The 14,622-nt window shown below is 28.8% G+C and overlaps 2 protein-coding genes across 2 annotated transcripts in view; both read right to left on the bottom strand.

Annotated features, from left to right (window-relative positions):
* Positions 1 to 228: 228 nt before the first annotated feature.
* LOC130449522 (tRNA (guanine(26)-N(2))-dimethyltransferase) lies at positions 229 to 4,461 on the bottom strand. Its single transcript, XM_056787402.1, has 8 exons — positions 4,224 to 4,461; positions 3,863 to 4,168; positions 3,430 to 3,804; positions 1,672 to 1,825; positions 1,402 to 1,613; positions 1,261 to 1,342; positions 425 to 648; positions 229 to 371 (listed from the first exon to the last, which is right to left on the bottom strand). The coding sequence occupies exons 1-8, from the start codon at positions 4,385 to 4,387 to the stop codon at positions 278 to 280; spliced, it is 1,611 nt and encodes a 536-aa protein (XP_056643380.1). The 5' UTR covers positions 4,388 to 4,461; the 3' UTR covers positions 229 to 277.
* A 2,853-nt stretch (positions 4,462 to 7,314) lies between these two features.
* The window catches only part of LOC130449523 (roundabout homolog 1-like), a 113,297-nt gene continuing 105,989 nt past the window's right edge, over positions 7,315 to 14,622 (bottom strand). Inside the window, exons 8-11 of the mRNA XM_056787403.1 lie at positions 12,282 to 12,599; positions 11,946 to 12,222; positions 11,702 to 11,888; positions 7,315 to 10,263 (exon numbers count right to left, since the gene is read on the bottom strand). Coding sequence (XP_056643381.1) covers positions 10,130 to 10,263; positions 11,702 to 11,888; positions 11,946 to 12,222; positions 12,282 to 12,599 — 916 coding nt within the window. The 3' untranslated portion in view covers positions 7,315 to 10,129. The remainder of the gene's footprint in view (positions 10,264 to 11,701; positions 11,889 to 11,945; positions 12,223 to 12,281; positions 12,600 to 14,622) is intronic.

Raw genomic sequence — 14,622 nt, 5'->3', positions numbered from 1 at the left:
TTTAAGTGTTTTATTGTTTTCCCTTGTCGTTTTGGTGATAATACAAGTTTATTTATAAAATTCCGTAATTATAATGAATGTTTATAGTTTTTCTCTACTAAAATTAGTGAAATATAAAGTGAATGTATTTACTGGATTCTGGGATTAAAACAAGGTAAAATTAAACACTTTTTTTGAACTTTTTATTATATTTATTAAATTAGGGTTGATATTTGATGAAAATAAAACATAATTAAATATTAAACTTTCAAATTTATTACTATAAAGTTACAAAAAATCATTTTTTTTCTTTCGGTTCCATACAATCGGCTCCTTCTTTTTTCCTCTTCCCCTGGTTCCTTTGACTCTTCAAGATTTTTTGATCACCTATCCTGTAATTCAAAACCATACAAACGATTCCCGAAAATTCCGATTATATACGTACATCGCGGTATTTTTAAATCCCGGTCCCCAATGTGGTAAAGGATTCTCTTGAAACCTCACTAATCTCAATTTTTTTGATTCCGGATTAGCCGCTGGATGCAGTTTAAACGAATATTCCTTCTCCGGTTCTTTCGATAGGATACAAAATGCAGGGGAACCTTCTATGAGTCTTTTTTTCGAAGCCGGGCGAGTTTTTTCCCAACATCTCATTATATCCCAAATTACCTGGATATTTAATTAAAACTGTACAAAAACTGAGTTGCAATGAATCGTACAACCCCTGTAGCACAAAATACATGAGAAATGAGAGACACAGTTGAGTGTGAAACTTCAATAAAATAACCAGAAATGTATCAAGACTGAGACATGAATAAAATGTAGATTATTGGAAGGAAATAGTGACATTTTGATTTAGAACTTCTGGTACTGTAGCATAGAAAATGGCGGAAAAGGAGAAAAGTACACTCAAAATTTTAAGGAAATAATCAAGAATTTATAAAGAAGACGTATAGAAGAATAAAATGGAAATTATTGGAGGAAACAGTGGAAAAATGTGAAACTTTGAGCCAGAACTTCTGGTACAACCCTTGTAGTACAAAAAATGGTTGAATAGGAACAAAAGGGGGAGTTAAAACAAGAAAATAATCATAAATGTATAGAAAAGACATGGGGAAGAATAAAAAGGTGATTATGGGGAAAATAGTAGAAAAAAGTGTAATTACGAGCTGCAACTTTTGGTACTACCCTTGTAATAGAAAAAGGGGCGAGGCAGGAACACAACGCATAAAAAAATCAAAATAGGAACCTGTAAAATAAATTATTATATCAAGTACTTACTTTGGTGGGAGCGTCTGTTTTTATAGAGGTAGGATTCATATGGGTGAAGGATACCCTATATCCTGCATTCAAAATGGCTGACCTTGAATAAATTCCAACATTTTATCACTTTTAATTGCGTCAAATGAAAATTAACCCCACCTGATCGACATCATTTGAGGCTGTTCCACGTGTATGGTGCCGCACAATTTTTCTAAAGTATAATACAGGGGAGTGTCGATTAATTCTTCTTGAATGACATTTAGAACGCCCTGTATTCGACGTATCGTACCAAAATTGTCACGAACCTCGTCTAAAACTTGTCGTACGAATTCCGGGGAATGTAAAGGGGCCGACCAAATCGGACCGCCGATCTGGAATAATCAAAAATTGGATAATCTCGCCAAACAAATTTTAAAAAAATCTATTTACGTGATGAGGTTGTCCACAATGTTCGCATTTATGGGAAACCGGCGGTCCGGTAGGTATTTTGAACTTGACGTTTTTGTCGTTCATTTTAATTATACCTAAGGGTTGAAGGGTGAAACTGTCGCAACCGGTACATTGGTACACATGAGACAATTTACTGAAAGGAAATTTATATTACGATACAAAAGGGTCGAATTGAAAATTTCCGATCTAAACGTAAAAATGACAGATAGAAAAAAAAAAGTTATTTGTAGTGAATTTTTGCGATAAATTAAATAAACGTTTCTTAAATGAATCGTGAAATTTTTTAAAATTGATAATATACAGGGAACAATCAATTTATTATTATTTGAACCCACCTCGTATACTTCATTTTACATAATTTGTGGGAAATTTGATCAAAAGTGGTCAGTGGTCAAATGAAATGACCATTTTTTTTATTTGGGGCTTGAATATCTCGAAAAAATATATATTATATACGGGCAGCAGTCATTTGAAAACCCGAAAAGTAATAAAAATATCATTTGAACGTACCCCGTACATTCATTTTTTGAAAAAAACACGAATAGTAATTCATTTTAATAAATGAAGTGACGATTTTTAATTTAGAACATGAAAATCTATATATATATATATATATATATATATATATATATATATATATATATATATATATATATATATATATATATATATACGGGGAGCGATCATTTGAAAACTTAAAATATGATAAAAATATAATTTGAACCTACCCCGTATAATCAATTTTTTTTTTAATCAAATTGAATGACATTTTTTTATTTATCTGTGAAATCATAATATACAGGGAACAGTCATTTGACAATATTTGAACCCAACCTCGTATAACTTAATTTGAAAGCAAACTTTTTGTAGAAAATGTTTTTATTGAGAAAAATATTGATTTTTACATCCCAACCGTAAAATTTTTATGATATTTAAATTATACAGGAAACGATCATTTGATTATTATTATAAACAAGTAGTAATTTAATTATTATTTGAAACCAACCTGTGTAACTTATTTTAAAAGAAATTTTTTTACAGAAATTGTTTTTAGTGAAAAAAAAAAATGATTAAATCGTGAAATTTTTATGATATTCATAATATACAAGGAATGGTCAATTGAAACTTTACAACAAACGATAAACTATTGAAACCCACCCCTTAAACTTATTTTGGAACAAAAATTTTTTCTAGAAATTTGTTTTCAGAGTAGAAAATATTCAATTCCTGAAATATTTATGATTTTCATAATGTACAAGGAGTGGTCAATTGAAAAATTACAAAAAACGATAAACTATTGAAACCCACCCTGTATAACTTACTTTGGAACTTTTCTAGAGTTGTTTTTAGTGAAGAAAATATTCAATTCGTAAAATATTCATCATCTTTATAATGTACAAGGATTGGTCAATTGAACAATTACAAAAAATGTTAAATTATTGAATCCCACCCCGTATAAATTATAATAAAACCATAAATAATCGTATAAGGAATCCGTTACTGTACTAAACAGATTATTAGATAAAAAAAGTCACTGGGAATTAAATCAGGAGAATATGGTGCAAATAAAGGACGTAACTCATGTGCAACTTTTCCATTCTTAATTTTTCATTGAAATCATTCAAAAACGAGTTTTTTTAAATACATCCACAGTTTCTGCTAACTTTCACTTAGTCATATTCACGATCAGATTTGAAAATTTTACCAACGACCCTCATACACAACGAAAATACTCACCTAGTCGAATATTTACATTTGTGAGCTCCAGAATAGACCCTAACGAACACCCTTATGTAAAAATCGGCGGATAACGATAATAATGGTACAATATATCTACCGTAACGGTTGGCGTGGGATTCTATGCACTGCAATAGTATCCGCAAGGCTACTTCATGGCAACTTTTTGTTTTAATGGAAATGGCGCCGTATTTGGAATAGCAAGTTTCAGGAGAATTACCAGCTAAAACCGCCATATCGGTGGCGGTAACTAGTAGTAAACCGCCTTCATTGACGGCTTGTACTGCCGAATCTAAAAACATCGACGGGCAACCGTACGGGTCCAAGTCGATAACGTCGAATCGATCATGTTTTCTATGTTGGTACATTAAAATTCTGAAATTTTCGTTCAAAACAATTCTTGCTGAAAAAAAACGAAGTTTTGTGTACTTACGTTGCATCTTCATGATTTGGCGTCACTAAATGCTCAATGTCATTAAATCGAACGTTATTTTTAATATCTTCCACTGCTTTCGCAGAAAAATCGTTGGCTACGATTTCTCGAACACCCGGTATTTCTTTGGCGTATCTAATACTTCTCAAACCTGTAGCTGATAAAGCTTCCAAAATATACAAACCATCTTCGTATTTATCACCGGCTGTTCTAATTTCAAATTCGTTAGGATTCAAAACAAATTCTTTTTCTTTACCTTTTTTTTCAATAAAATATTCTTTAGCAAATGTAGATATGACTGAAATACTAATAGTTCTTTTTCACATTACTGTGAATAACTTTTATTTCGCATTATAAATACCTTAAATCTCGATTGAATTCCTGTACGGGATTATAAAATACTTTTCCACTAGTTTTAATATTTGCTAAACCTTCTGAAATATTTCGAATTTCTTTTACTTCGTTCATTTTGTTTACGAGAATCTTTATTGATACACGTAATTTTGGTCTAAGTAATTGTAACATAAACAATTCATGTACGACTATTAAGTTTTAAGTGTTAAAATTCGGGGTTAAGTTTATATGTCAAGTCGTGATCTGATCGTAAACGCTCACTGATTAAAGCAATCAGATCATAGACATATGGTAAATGCGTTTTGATATTTTATACTTTTTAGCTTCCAGATATAAAAATACTCTATTGATATTAAAACACACATGTTTATTAGTAAATGTAATGAAAGTAATGGAAATGTATATTTAAAATATTTATATCGGAAACACAACATGATTTTTATTCGCTGTTCCCCAATCAGGTGATTTATCTAATATATGATTGTAGTTTTAGAAAATTTTTAATATTGACGCGTGTTTGTTTCCTACCTTTTATAAAACAATTGTTAAATAACGAATAAAGTAATAATAAATCAACATTATATGTTTAAATAATTAGAAATATTACCTAAAGTAACTAATTATAGTATAGATAGTGAAATTATTACATCTTTCTATTACCTTCACAACTCTATCTTTTTTAATTTATCTATGATGTACATTTGAAGTGTCAAAATTGTGCAAAATGGCGTTACGTCAATTAATAAAATAAAAAACAAATTTATTCAGAATTAAGTTTTATTTTATTATTAACTAGATATGAAATATTAACAGTAATAATTTATTTGTGTTATTGTGTAACAATATAGTACAAAAAGATCTAATAGTGTCGATGTTATTACTTAAATCTTTCGATAATTTATAATACAGGGAGAGGTGAAAAAGTTATCTAAACTTATATGTAAATGAACTATTTCAAAGTGGTGTTTTTGTGTTATATATTGTATTTAAAGTGAGTTTAAATTGTTTTAATATCACTAAAATTCATTAGTTGTAGTTGAAACCGACTTTTCCTGACTTGAGCCACACGAACAAACTGAATTCATTCAATCAAATTTATTCGCAAGGAGCAAGTAAGTTGAAACGGTTATAAATTTTATTATTAAGAGAGGAGTATAGAAATTTACCTTATGTACAAGGTGATTTCGTTTATGACTGTTTTCCAATTTAAATAATTTGATAATTATTGTGGTAATTTTGATAGATTTACGTATTGTATGTAGAATATAGAATTGAAATAAAATAAATTCGTTTCAAACAGTACTTTTTATTTATATAATTCTGAAAAATAGTAAAAAACACGAAGTAATCAATAATTATAAATTAAAAAAAATGTATACTTACCTAACTTTCACAATGATTGCCGACGTTACAATGACACGTAAGGCAAAGTATTTCAAATAGTTTGAACATTTTTAAATAGACCGGAAGTTATTTTTCTTTTTCTATTCACATATACATTTAAATGTAAAATAAAAAGAGATATACAAATTTTATTTATTTATTTTTATGTGTAAAGGTATTTTTTTACCTGATACGACACACTATATACCCTGATAAGCTATCAGTGACTTAATGATAATATGCAAATTACCATGAGTACGTCCTATAAGTAGAATGCATTATCTGCAATTTTTTTTTGTTTTTATTGCCTACAACTGACTTTTTTTTAATTAAAATAACGATCTATTATACAGTACGTCCATTATCATTCGCGATATATGTAATTATGTCACATGACGATTTTGCAATATCAGTTTTCTGAAAATGTCAATTTTTGTGATGTCAATGTCAGATTTGACATATTTACATCAGAATTGTCATATCTATAACTTCCGTAGCGACCCTCGTATGTAGTTTGTTAGTAATTTTGTATCCAATCCCTTTTGTACATTGTTGCATTTCCTCTGTTTATCATAAAACTGTTTATTTTTTCGATACTGTAAAAGTGTCTACTACTTTTGTACATACCTCGTATGTAATAACAATGTTTCGAGTTTTATAAGTTTTATATTTCCTCGTATATGATGCACAATTTTGTGTAACAATAATATTTTTCAATTTATTTACTGTATAAAAGGACATTCTGTATAAAATAATGGTTGACATATTTGTTTGTTATCTATTTTTACCTGTATACTAGGCGTATTAATTAGTGTTTGTTAATTAGAATTTTTAAGGTAAGTTTCTATAAATTATCTTTATAATTAAAATGTAGATATTTGTTTCATTTTTATTCCGATGAAAATTTTTGTTGAAATTTAGTTGAAAATACTTTTTCTTATAAAAAACTACTTGCGAAATAGTTTATCTCTTCTTCGTATAGAAAAATCAAAACCCATTTTTTCAAATTTGGCTTAAAAACCTATCCGATTTCAAGTTTTGCAAATATTTTGATTAGATGCAAATATTATTCATGTTTGGACGAAAAAAATTAATTCTCTTGTGTTTTTATTCCAAAAATGGCTTATTATATAATTTTCGTTCATATATTTATAGTTGTTATAATTATATATGGTTTTAATAGTGTAAGGTCTCCTATACTAATGACATACCCGCTAGGTGGCTTCAAGTGAAAGAGAAAATTAATTATAAAATTATCATTTAAAATATCGTCTTCTGTTTAATTGAGTCCTGATGATATTGATTTTATAATAATTAATTAAAATATAACAAATATTTGCGATCTTCTGACGTTATAGACGACCTCATTGTTTACCATAATGGCAGCATCAAAATATAGATGAGATTAGAGATATAGATGAAATTATTTGTAATTCCTAAGCTGAATTAGCCATCAGTTATATTACAAATTCAATTATAAATCCACAAGATTCTATATTGAATTTAATTTTACTACATTATATGCGTTGCATCTGCTCACTTAGCCGCCATTTTGTGAAACCACAATGTTGTGTAATTTCAATTTTAGTCGATAATTTAAGTATTTCTTTACAAAACACCTTCTATAACTCGATTGTTTTTGATATTTCCGTGGTTAAAATTTGCTTTGAATGCTGTATAAAGATGCAAAAAGGGGTTAAAATAATAAAACTGAGTGTATACAATTTTTTATTCATAACTGTACATAGGTATATAGTTACTGTTTTACGTAATTACACATAATTAAGATGGCACATGATTTTTTGTTATAAAAATATCATGGGGATATTACCAGACTAACATAGATTCCAAAAAAAAATTGATACATATTTTTTTCCAAAAAAATTAGTTCTCATACAAAAAAAAAGAAATAATACATTGATGCATTGATATTTATTTAATTTAGCTATTTTTAATACTAATATTATGGCTACTTCATTTTTGGCGTTTATAAATCAATGGTAATATGAAATAGTTTGAAACACAGGAAGACAGCAATGCGAAATTTACATTTTCTATTATCTAATCATTACAGAATTTACATTTTTTACATATTCCTTATTAAAATGCGATAGAAAAAGTATTGTTTTACTTTATCGATGAAATTCTTTCAATTTACAACAATCTAAACATTTGTTATTATTTAAACTAATTTCCAAACGTCATATAAAAGTATAAAATAAATTCAATCGAATAGATCTACAACAAAACTTTACACATTCTATCCTTTTCTAATGACCTAAGTACTTTTGGATGCCTTGATATAATCTCATAATGTTAGAAAGAGATAGCATTAAATTAGGTTCTATTCATATTGAACTCTTCTGATTGCTGTCATTTTCAATGAATTAAATTCAGATTCATTATGACTAAGAGTACATGTGTCGGTAATAAACGTACTGTTATCAAATCTGTTTTCGGCCTTGTTAGAAAAAATGCGTAAATTTAAAAAACAAAAAATTAATGCTAATTTCATTTTTGTAAATGAATTAAAAAAGGGTACTATGATATTTATAATGTCGTGAAAATATTAACTCACACAATTAAGTAGCAGTAGCCATTTTATATAGTAGTGAGGCCAAGGTTAAGTAACTGTATTTTGTAGATTTATAACATAAGAAAAGGTAACGCTTTTATTACATTCATTAAAAAGGTGATACCTGTTGATTGGTTTATGTCAAAAAACATTTATTACATAATTTCGACATGCTCCCATTAAAATTTAACAAATATTTAGAATGTACTGAAAATTTTCGAATATCTTCGTTGCAATCAATTTTTCATATTCATATACCAAAAAAAAGTCGCAACACTCTTTCTAAATGTTTACCTTAAATATATTTTTACAAATCACATAAATTCTAGGCTTGATATGTTATTTGTACACCATAATATAAAAACTAGAAATCAGTTTATCTTTTAAATCACGTCAAGTATAACAATTGACGAATTACTCTACAGGGGTTTTTCAATTAGCGCCGAAAAACACCAGATACTGAAATCATTTAGGCGTACAAAATAAATGACCAGATTAAAAATAATACCACTAAATATTATCTACATAATTCCTTAACGTATATTCTTTTGTTCACTAAAATAGCCTTCATTATAATAGTAACGCCATCTACACGTTGTAGCACAAAGGTTTATTTTTTGAAGTTAGAGCAGGAAACTGTAAGTAGATTTATTTCGAGTATCTGTGAATGATAGAGATGGGAATTCTTTTTATTTCTAAAAGAGTTTAAAAATAACAGTTTTTAAAATCTAAATTCAACTTGTGTAAAAAAATTCGTTTAAATTTATCTATCTTTGGAAGTTATTCATATTCATGAAAATATGAAAGGAAATTAATGAGAATAATGAATGAGGATCGATGGAAATTGTTTAAAATAAATACGGATGAAATAATGTTTATGGAAATAAAAAAAACTACGAAAATTGGAGATAATTAATGGAAATATAGTGAAAAATCGCAAAAAATTTGATAGGTGAATGAAAATCTGGAGGAAATTAATGGAGTTCGAGGAAAATTTATGAAAAACTGTAACAAAATCTATGAATATTGGAGACAATTGACGAGAAAATCTAGAAAAACCATGAAAACGGCAGAAAACTTAACAAGTTGATGAAAATCTTATAAAAATCAATGAAGATTGATGAAAATTGATGAAAAACTGAAGCAAAATCTATAGATATTGAAGAAAATTCATAAGAAAATACAGTAAAAGCAAATGATAACCTTATAAAAATCAATGAGATCAGAAACTGGAGCAAATTCAATGAATATGGAAGAAAATGAAAAAAAACATAGAAACCTATAGAAATAGTTATTTATAGTGCCATAAATGTAAGTAGAAGTTCCCACCTCTATATTTAATAGCACCTTGAAGTTCTATAACGATTCATTATCTTATTCACTGCGATAAACAGTGTTGCCATAATTGAAAGTTTTCTTTTAATACGAAATATTTTGAATTCAAATTCTTATGAAAACAAAATTATATATTTGAAAACAAATTATTAAAGAAAAACAATTTGATTAAACGATGTAGATTAGACTATTTTTAGTGAAAAAAACTGAATTTTATTTTACTAGAAATACTTAAAGTTATGCGTGTTGGACGAACAAGTTGTTTATTATACAATTTCATAGTTTCGTAACAAGAACATGACTAGATTTAATAAGTAAATTAGACCTAAAAGAATCAGAAAATAAAAAAAAAACATGAAAAAATCAGTCTTTCCAACAACAATTTTGTCAAATATTAACGTTTCATGATAAAAATTAACATTTTGAACTTCTTGAAATTGGTAGACGTATGAAGCGTCGTATTTATTTAATTTTGTATTTGCCGCGCCTCACGTCGGTAAAGTAGGAATCGCTCCGCGCGACCGAGTCTAAATATGGAAGTAAAAACATTTAATACCAGATTTACCATATTTGATTTATAGTAAGATTTTTGACAAAATTGCTTTAAATGATAAAAAAAATTAGATATTTCCCGGTTCCGATCTACTAGATCCGTGATGGTAGACTTGTTTGTGCGGCGTAAAACTACTCATAGATGGCACGTCGTTTCGCCAAGATAATCCCGGCGGTCCTACTCGAGCGTATACGGGTTGACCTAGAATCGTATAACAAATTTTAATTATACAGAATTATATATCTGTATAAAAGAGAATATTAACTTGTATACATTCTTTAAAATAGTTACGAATTTCGTTGTTTGACAGCGTTGCCACAACTTAGATTTTAGTACTTCATTTTTTACTGTTAGTTTAGTTTTAGTTTACATATTAGGTGTTTTACGTCGTTGCCCAGTTGTAATTTTATTATTAAATCCATTATTTCAAGTTCAATGGCCTCCTTTATAGTAGACCAAAAAAATTATATTTATAAAAAGAAAGACAGGTCCGGCTTCATTTATTTTGTGCCATTTTCGTTAAGGAACTTTCAAAAAAAAGATATTACAATGATACAAACTTCGGAATTTTTTCTCTAAACCTATGGAAAAAGTATTAAAAAAAAGAATTTTTTCAGGGAAATAATTTTATATTGTTTTTCTTTTCTCCAACAAACTCGACGAGATATAATTTCTCGTCTTCCCTGATTTAAACTAATACTTTAAGTTATTATTATTTTTGAGGTTAGGTTATATTTTTTTATAAGATTATTTTAGGTTAGGTTTTTATTTTCGCATGTTAGGTTATGTTATGATAGATTAGGTCAACGATATTGTTGAGGTTAGGTTAAATAAGGTTACGTTAAGTTAAGTAATGTGAGTTTAGGTTACGTTAAATTATTTTAGGTTATCAATAAGTTCATTTAGGTGAAGTTAAATTGGGAAAATTTGAATTAAACTTATGTTAGTTTAGCTTTTGCCAGGTTAAGTTAAGTTTTGTTATTGTTTGGTAAAGTTAGGTTAGGTTATGTTATTATTATATTAGGTTAGGTCGAGTTAAGTTAGGTTATGTTATTGGTAAGCGAGGTTAAGTTAGGTTAGGTTAGTCAAGTTTAGGTGAAGTTAGGTTAGGTTATTGTTCTATCAGGTTAAGTCAAGTTAAGTTAGGTTATGCTATTGGTAAGTGGGGTTAAGTTAGGTTAGGTTAGTCAAGTTTAGGTGAAGTTAGGTTAGGTCAAGTTAAGTTAGGTTAGGTGAAATTAGGTTAGGTTAGGTGAAGCTAGGTTAGGTTAGGTTATGTTAGGTTATGGTATTGTTGAGTGAGGTTAAGTTAGGTTAGGTAATGTGAAGTTAGGTTAGGTTATTGTTATATTAGGTTAGGTCAAGTTAAGTTAGGTTAGGTGAAATTAGGTTAGGTTAGGTGAAGCTAGGTTAGGTTAGGTTATGTTAGGTTATGGTATTGTTGAGTGAGGTTAAGTTAGGTTAGGTAATGTGAAGTTAGGTTAGGTTATTGTTATATTAGGTTAGGTTAGTTTAGGTGAAGTTAGGTTAGGTTAGATTAGGTTAGGTGAATCTAGGTTGGGTTAGGTTATGTTAGGTTATGTTATTGGTGAGTGAAGTTAGGTTAGGTTTCGTAATTTGTCATTGACGTTCCAATTACCTGTCGAACTAGATGGTGAAACAATGTCCGGTGGATTTTGTTCGAGTTTCTTCCCGTTCCGGTTCCTCCTCAGGGTTTGAATAGGGGAAAAATACGAATCCGAATAAACTTTTCTGTTGTAATAGCCTCCGTTCGCTGACGGATATGGACATTCGTCGTCGACGTCCGTATTGAAATTATTCCATTGCTATAAACGGAAAAAAATAAATATATAAAACATGTATACAGGGTGAGTGTAACTTACGCTTCGTTTCCCTACGAGAGTGGTTGTGGCATAAGGAGCTGGTGAAACGGCTTCGATGTTGGCTGTTAAGTTCGAGTTGACTTCCGCATAATCTGCTACTTTAGATTCGACATTCGGACTGGCGTATTCTTGAATTTGCATATTCAAATAATCGTCAAATTTTCTACCAGTCACGGGGTAACATTTTTCCGAACTATATTGTAGATTATCGGGACGAGGAAATTCGGCGTGGTTCAAAGGATTAGATCGTAAATTAACGCTACCGTAAGGATTTATACTAAAAACAAATCACTTATTAAATACCTTTAAAAAAAAAATAAATAATTTAGCATTTACCCATTCAGTAAGTAATCATTTTTCTTGAAACTGCGTGGGGTTAATTTCGAATAATCCGGGAGAGTGTTGGTGGAATATTCAGGCAAATTCTCTTTATTCAACCAAAGTGGTGGTTCGTGTTTGACGTCTAACGGTGTTGCCAGTACTGCGCCGTTCGATCTACTCGGAGTTAAATTCTTTTTCGATAACATTTGTCGCCTTCTTACGATTATCATAGCTCCGAATAGGAGGATCATAACAGAAACCATGCTGATTAAAAGAGCCATGAACCATGTTTCTGTTATGAAATCTCCAGATTGTAAGTCCGCACCTATTGGTCTGAATATGAGAAAAATAATCAGTTTTTCAATTAATTCAATGAATATTTAGTATAGTAGGCAACGTCGCTTGTTTATTTGGTTTAATTTAAAATGTATAAGAAACCATTCCACCAAAAAATAATTATAGAATATTTTATTTAAACATACGTATCACGTATCTTGGAAAGTCGTTGATGTTGATGAAAATGAAAGGAAATAATGAATGAAAATTAATGGAAATACTGAGTGATGAATGAAAAATAATTAAAATGAATAAAAATTAATATGGAGCAAAGAAAATCTCTGAAAATGATAGGAATCTATAAGATCAATTAGAGTTGAAAAAAATAAATGAAAATCAGTAGAGGCCAATGAAAATCTAGTGGAAATAAATGAAAATCGATCAAAATCATAGGAAATTAGTGAAAATGAATGGTAAAAATCGATTAGTATAGATGAAACCGATTAGACCAACAAAATCGATGGTTATTGGAGAAAATTGGTAGAAATCAATCAATATTGAATAAAATCAATGAGAAAATGAAGAAAAATCAATGGAAAGCAATGAAATTCGCACGAAAATAGAGAAAATCAACAATGATTTATGAAAATTTCCTAGAAAATCAATAAAAACTGATAATAATTTAATGGAAAACAGAGAAAATCGGTGAAAATCAATGGATATTGATGAAAATTGATAAAAAAAAGAAGAAAAATCGATTAATATTGAAAAAATTATTGATAACATGAATAAAATACGATGTAGAGCAATGAAAACCGCGGAAAATTCAAGACAACCAATAAAAACTAATGAAAACTGAGTGGAAATTGATGAAAATCGGTACAATCAATGGATATTTATGGAAATTAGTGGAAACATGAAGAAAAATCGATCAATATTGCAAAAAATTAATGAGAAAATGGAGGAAAACCGCAGAAAACTCAAGAAAGCTGACGAAAACCAATCAAAATCGGTGAAAATCAATGGATATCGATGATAATGAATGAAAACATGAAAGAAAAATTGATCATTATTACAAAAATTAATGAGAAAATGAAAGAAAATCAATTGAGAGGAATGTAAACCGCAGAAAACTAAGAGATCTTAGAAAGAAATCTAACGAAAACCAATCAAAATTTAGTGGAAAACATTGAAAATCGATGAAAATCAATGAACATCCGTGTAAATTAATGTAAAAATGAAGAAAAATTCATGGATATTACAGAAAATAATAAGAAAATTCAACAGGAAACAATGAAATTCGCACAAAACTTAAGAAAGTCAACAAAAATCATGGAAAATTAAGTGGAAATTGATAAAAATCGGTAAAATCAATGGATATTGATAGAAATTAATGAAAACATGAAGAAAAATCGATGAATATTGGAAAAAATTGATGAGATAATGAAGGAAAATCGATGGAGAGCTACGAAAACGCAGAAAAGTCAAGAAATTTGACAATAACCAATCAAAATTTTGTAGAAAATATTGAAAATTGGTGAAAATCAATGAAAAAAAGGAAGAAAAATCAATAGAAATTACGAAAAATTGATAAGAAAATGGAGAAAATTCAACAGGCAACAATGAAATTCACACAAAACTAAAGAAAGTCAACGACCATCATGGAAAATCCAGTGGAGATTCACGAAAATCGGTGAAAATCGATGGATATCGATGAAAATTAAAGAAAACTTGAATAAAAATCGAGTGATGTTGAAGAAAATTAATGAAAAATAAACAAAATTCGATGGATAGCAATGAAAACCGCAGAAAATTCAAGAGAACCAACAAAAACCAACGAAGACAGAGAGATGAGAATTAATGACAAAACTGAAAAACTCAAGAAAACCAACAACATAAATGAAAATCGTGGACATCACCTTTCCGGATAGGAAGACCACGACTAAAATTTCCCTTTTTTAAATTCCTTAACTTTGTACTAATCACCAAAAAAAATATTTCAACGGAATATAGTAAATTAGACAACGTCGCTTTTTTATTTCATTTAGAGCCCGATATAATTCCACCAAAAAATAAATAA

Source organism: Diorhabda sublineata, chromosome 10, assembly GCF_026230105.1.
Source record: "Diorhabda sublineata isolate icDioSubl1.1 chromosome 10, icDioSubl1.1, whole genome shotgun sequence".
Lineage (NCBI taxonomy): Eukaryota > Metazoa > Arthropoda > Insecta > Coleoptera > Chrysomelidae > Diorhabda > Diorhabda sublineata.
Note: the sequence above shows the minus strand (reverse complement) of the source record. Positions and strands in the feature narration are given on the sequence as shown.

What these genes read in the sequence shown, in the direction of transcription:
- LOC130449522 (XM_056787402.1), bottom strand. Translation starts at nt 4,387, where the DNA reads ATGTTACAATTACTTAGACCAAAATTACGTGTATCAATAAAGATTCTC. An exon ending in ATTGTGGACAACCTCATCAC is followed by an intron (nt 1,614 to 1,671) that starts GTAAATAGATTT and finishes TGATTATTCCAG; the next exon opens with ATCGGCGGTCCGATTTGGTC. An exon ending in GGATTTAAAAATACCGCGAT is followed by an intron (nt 372 to 424) that starts GTACGTATATAA and finishes TTTGAATTACAG; the next exon opens with GATAGGTGATCAAAAAATCT.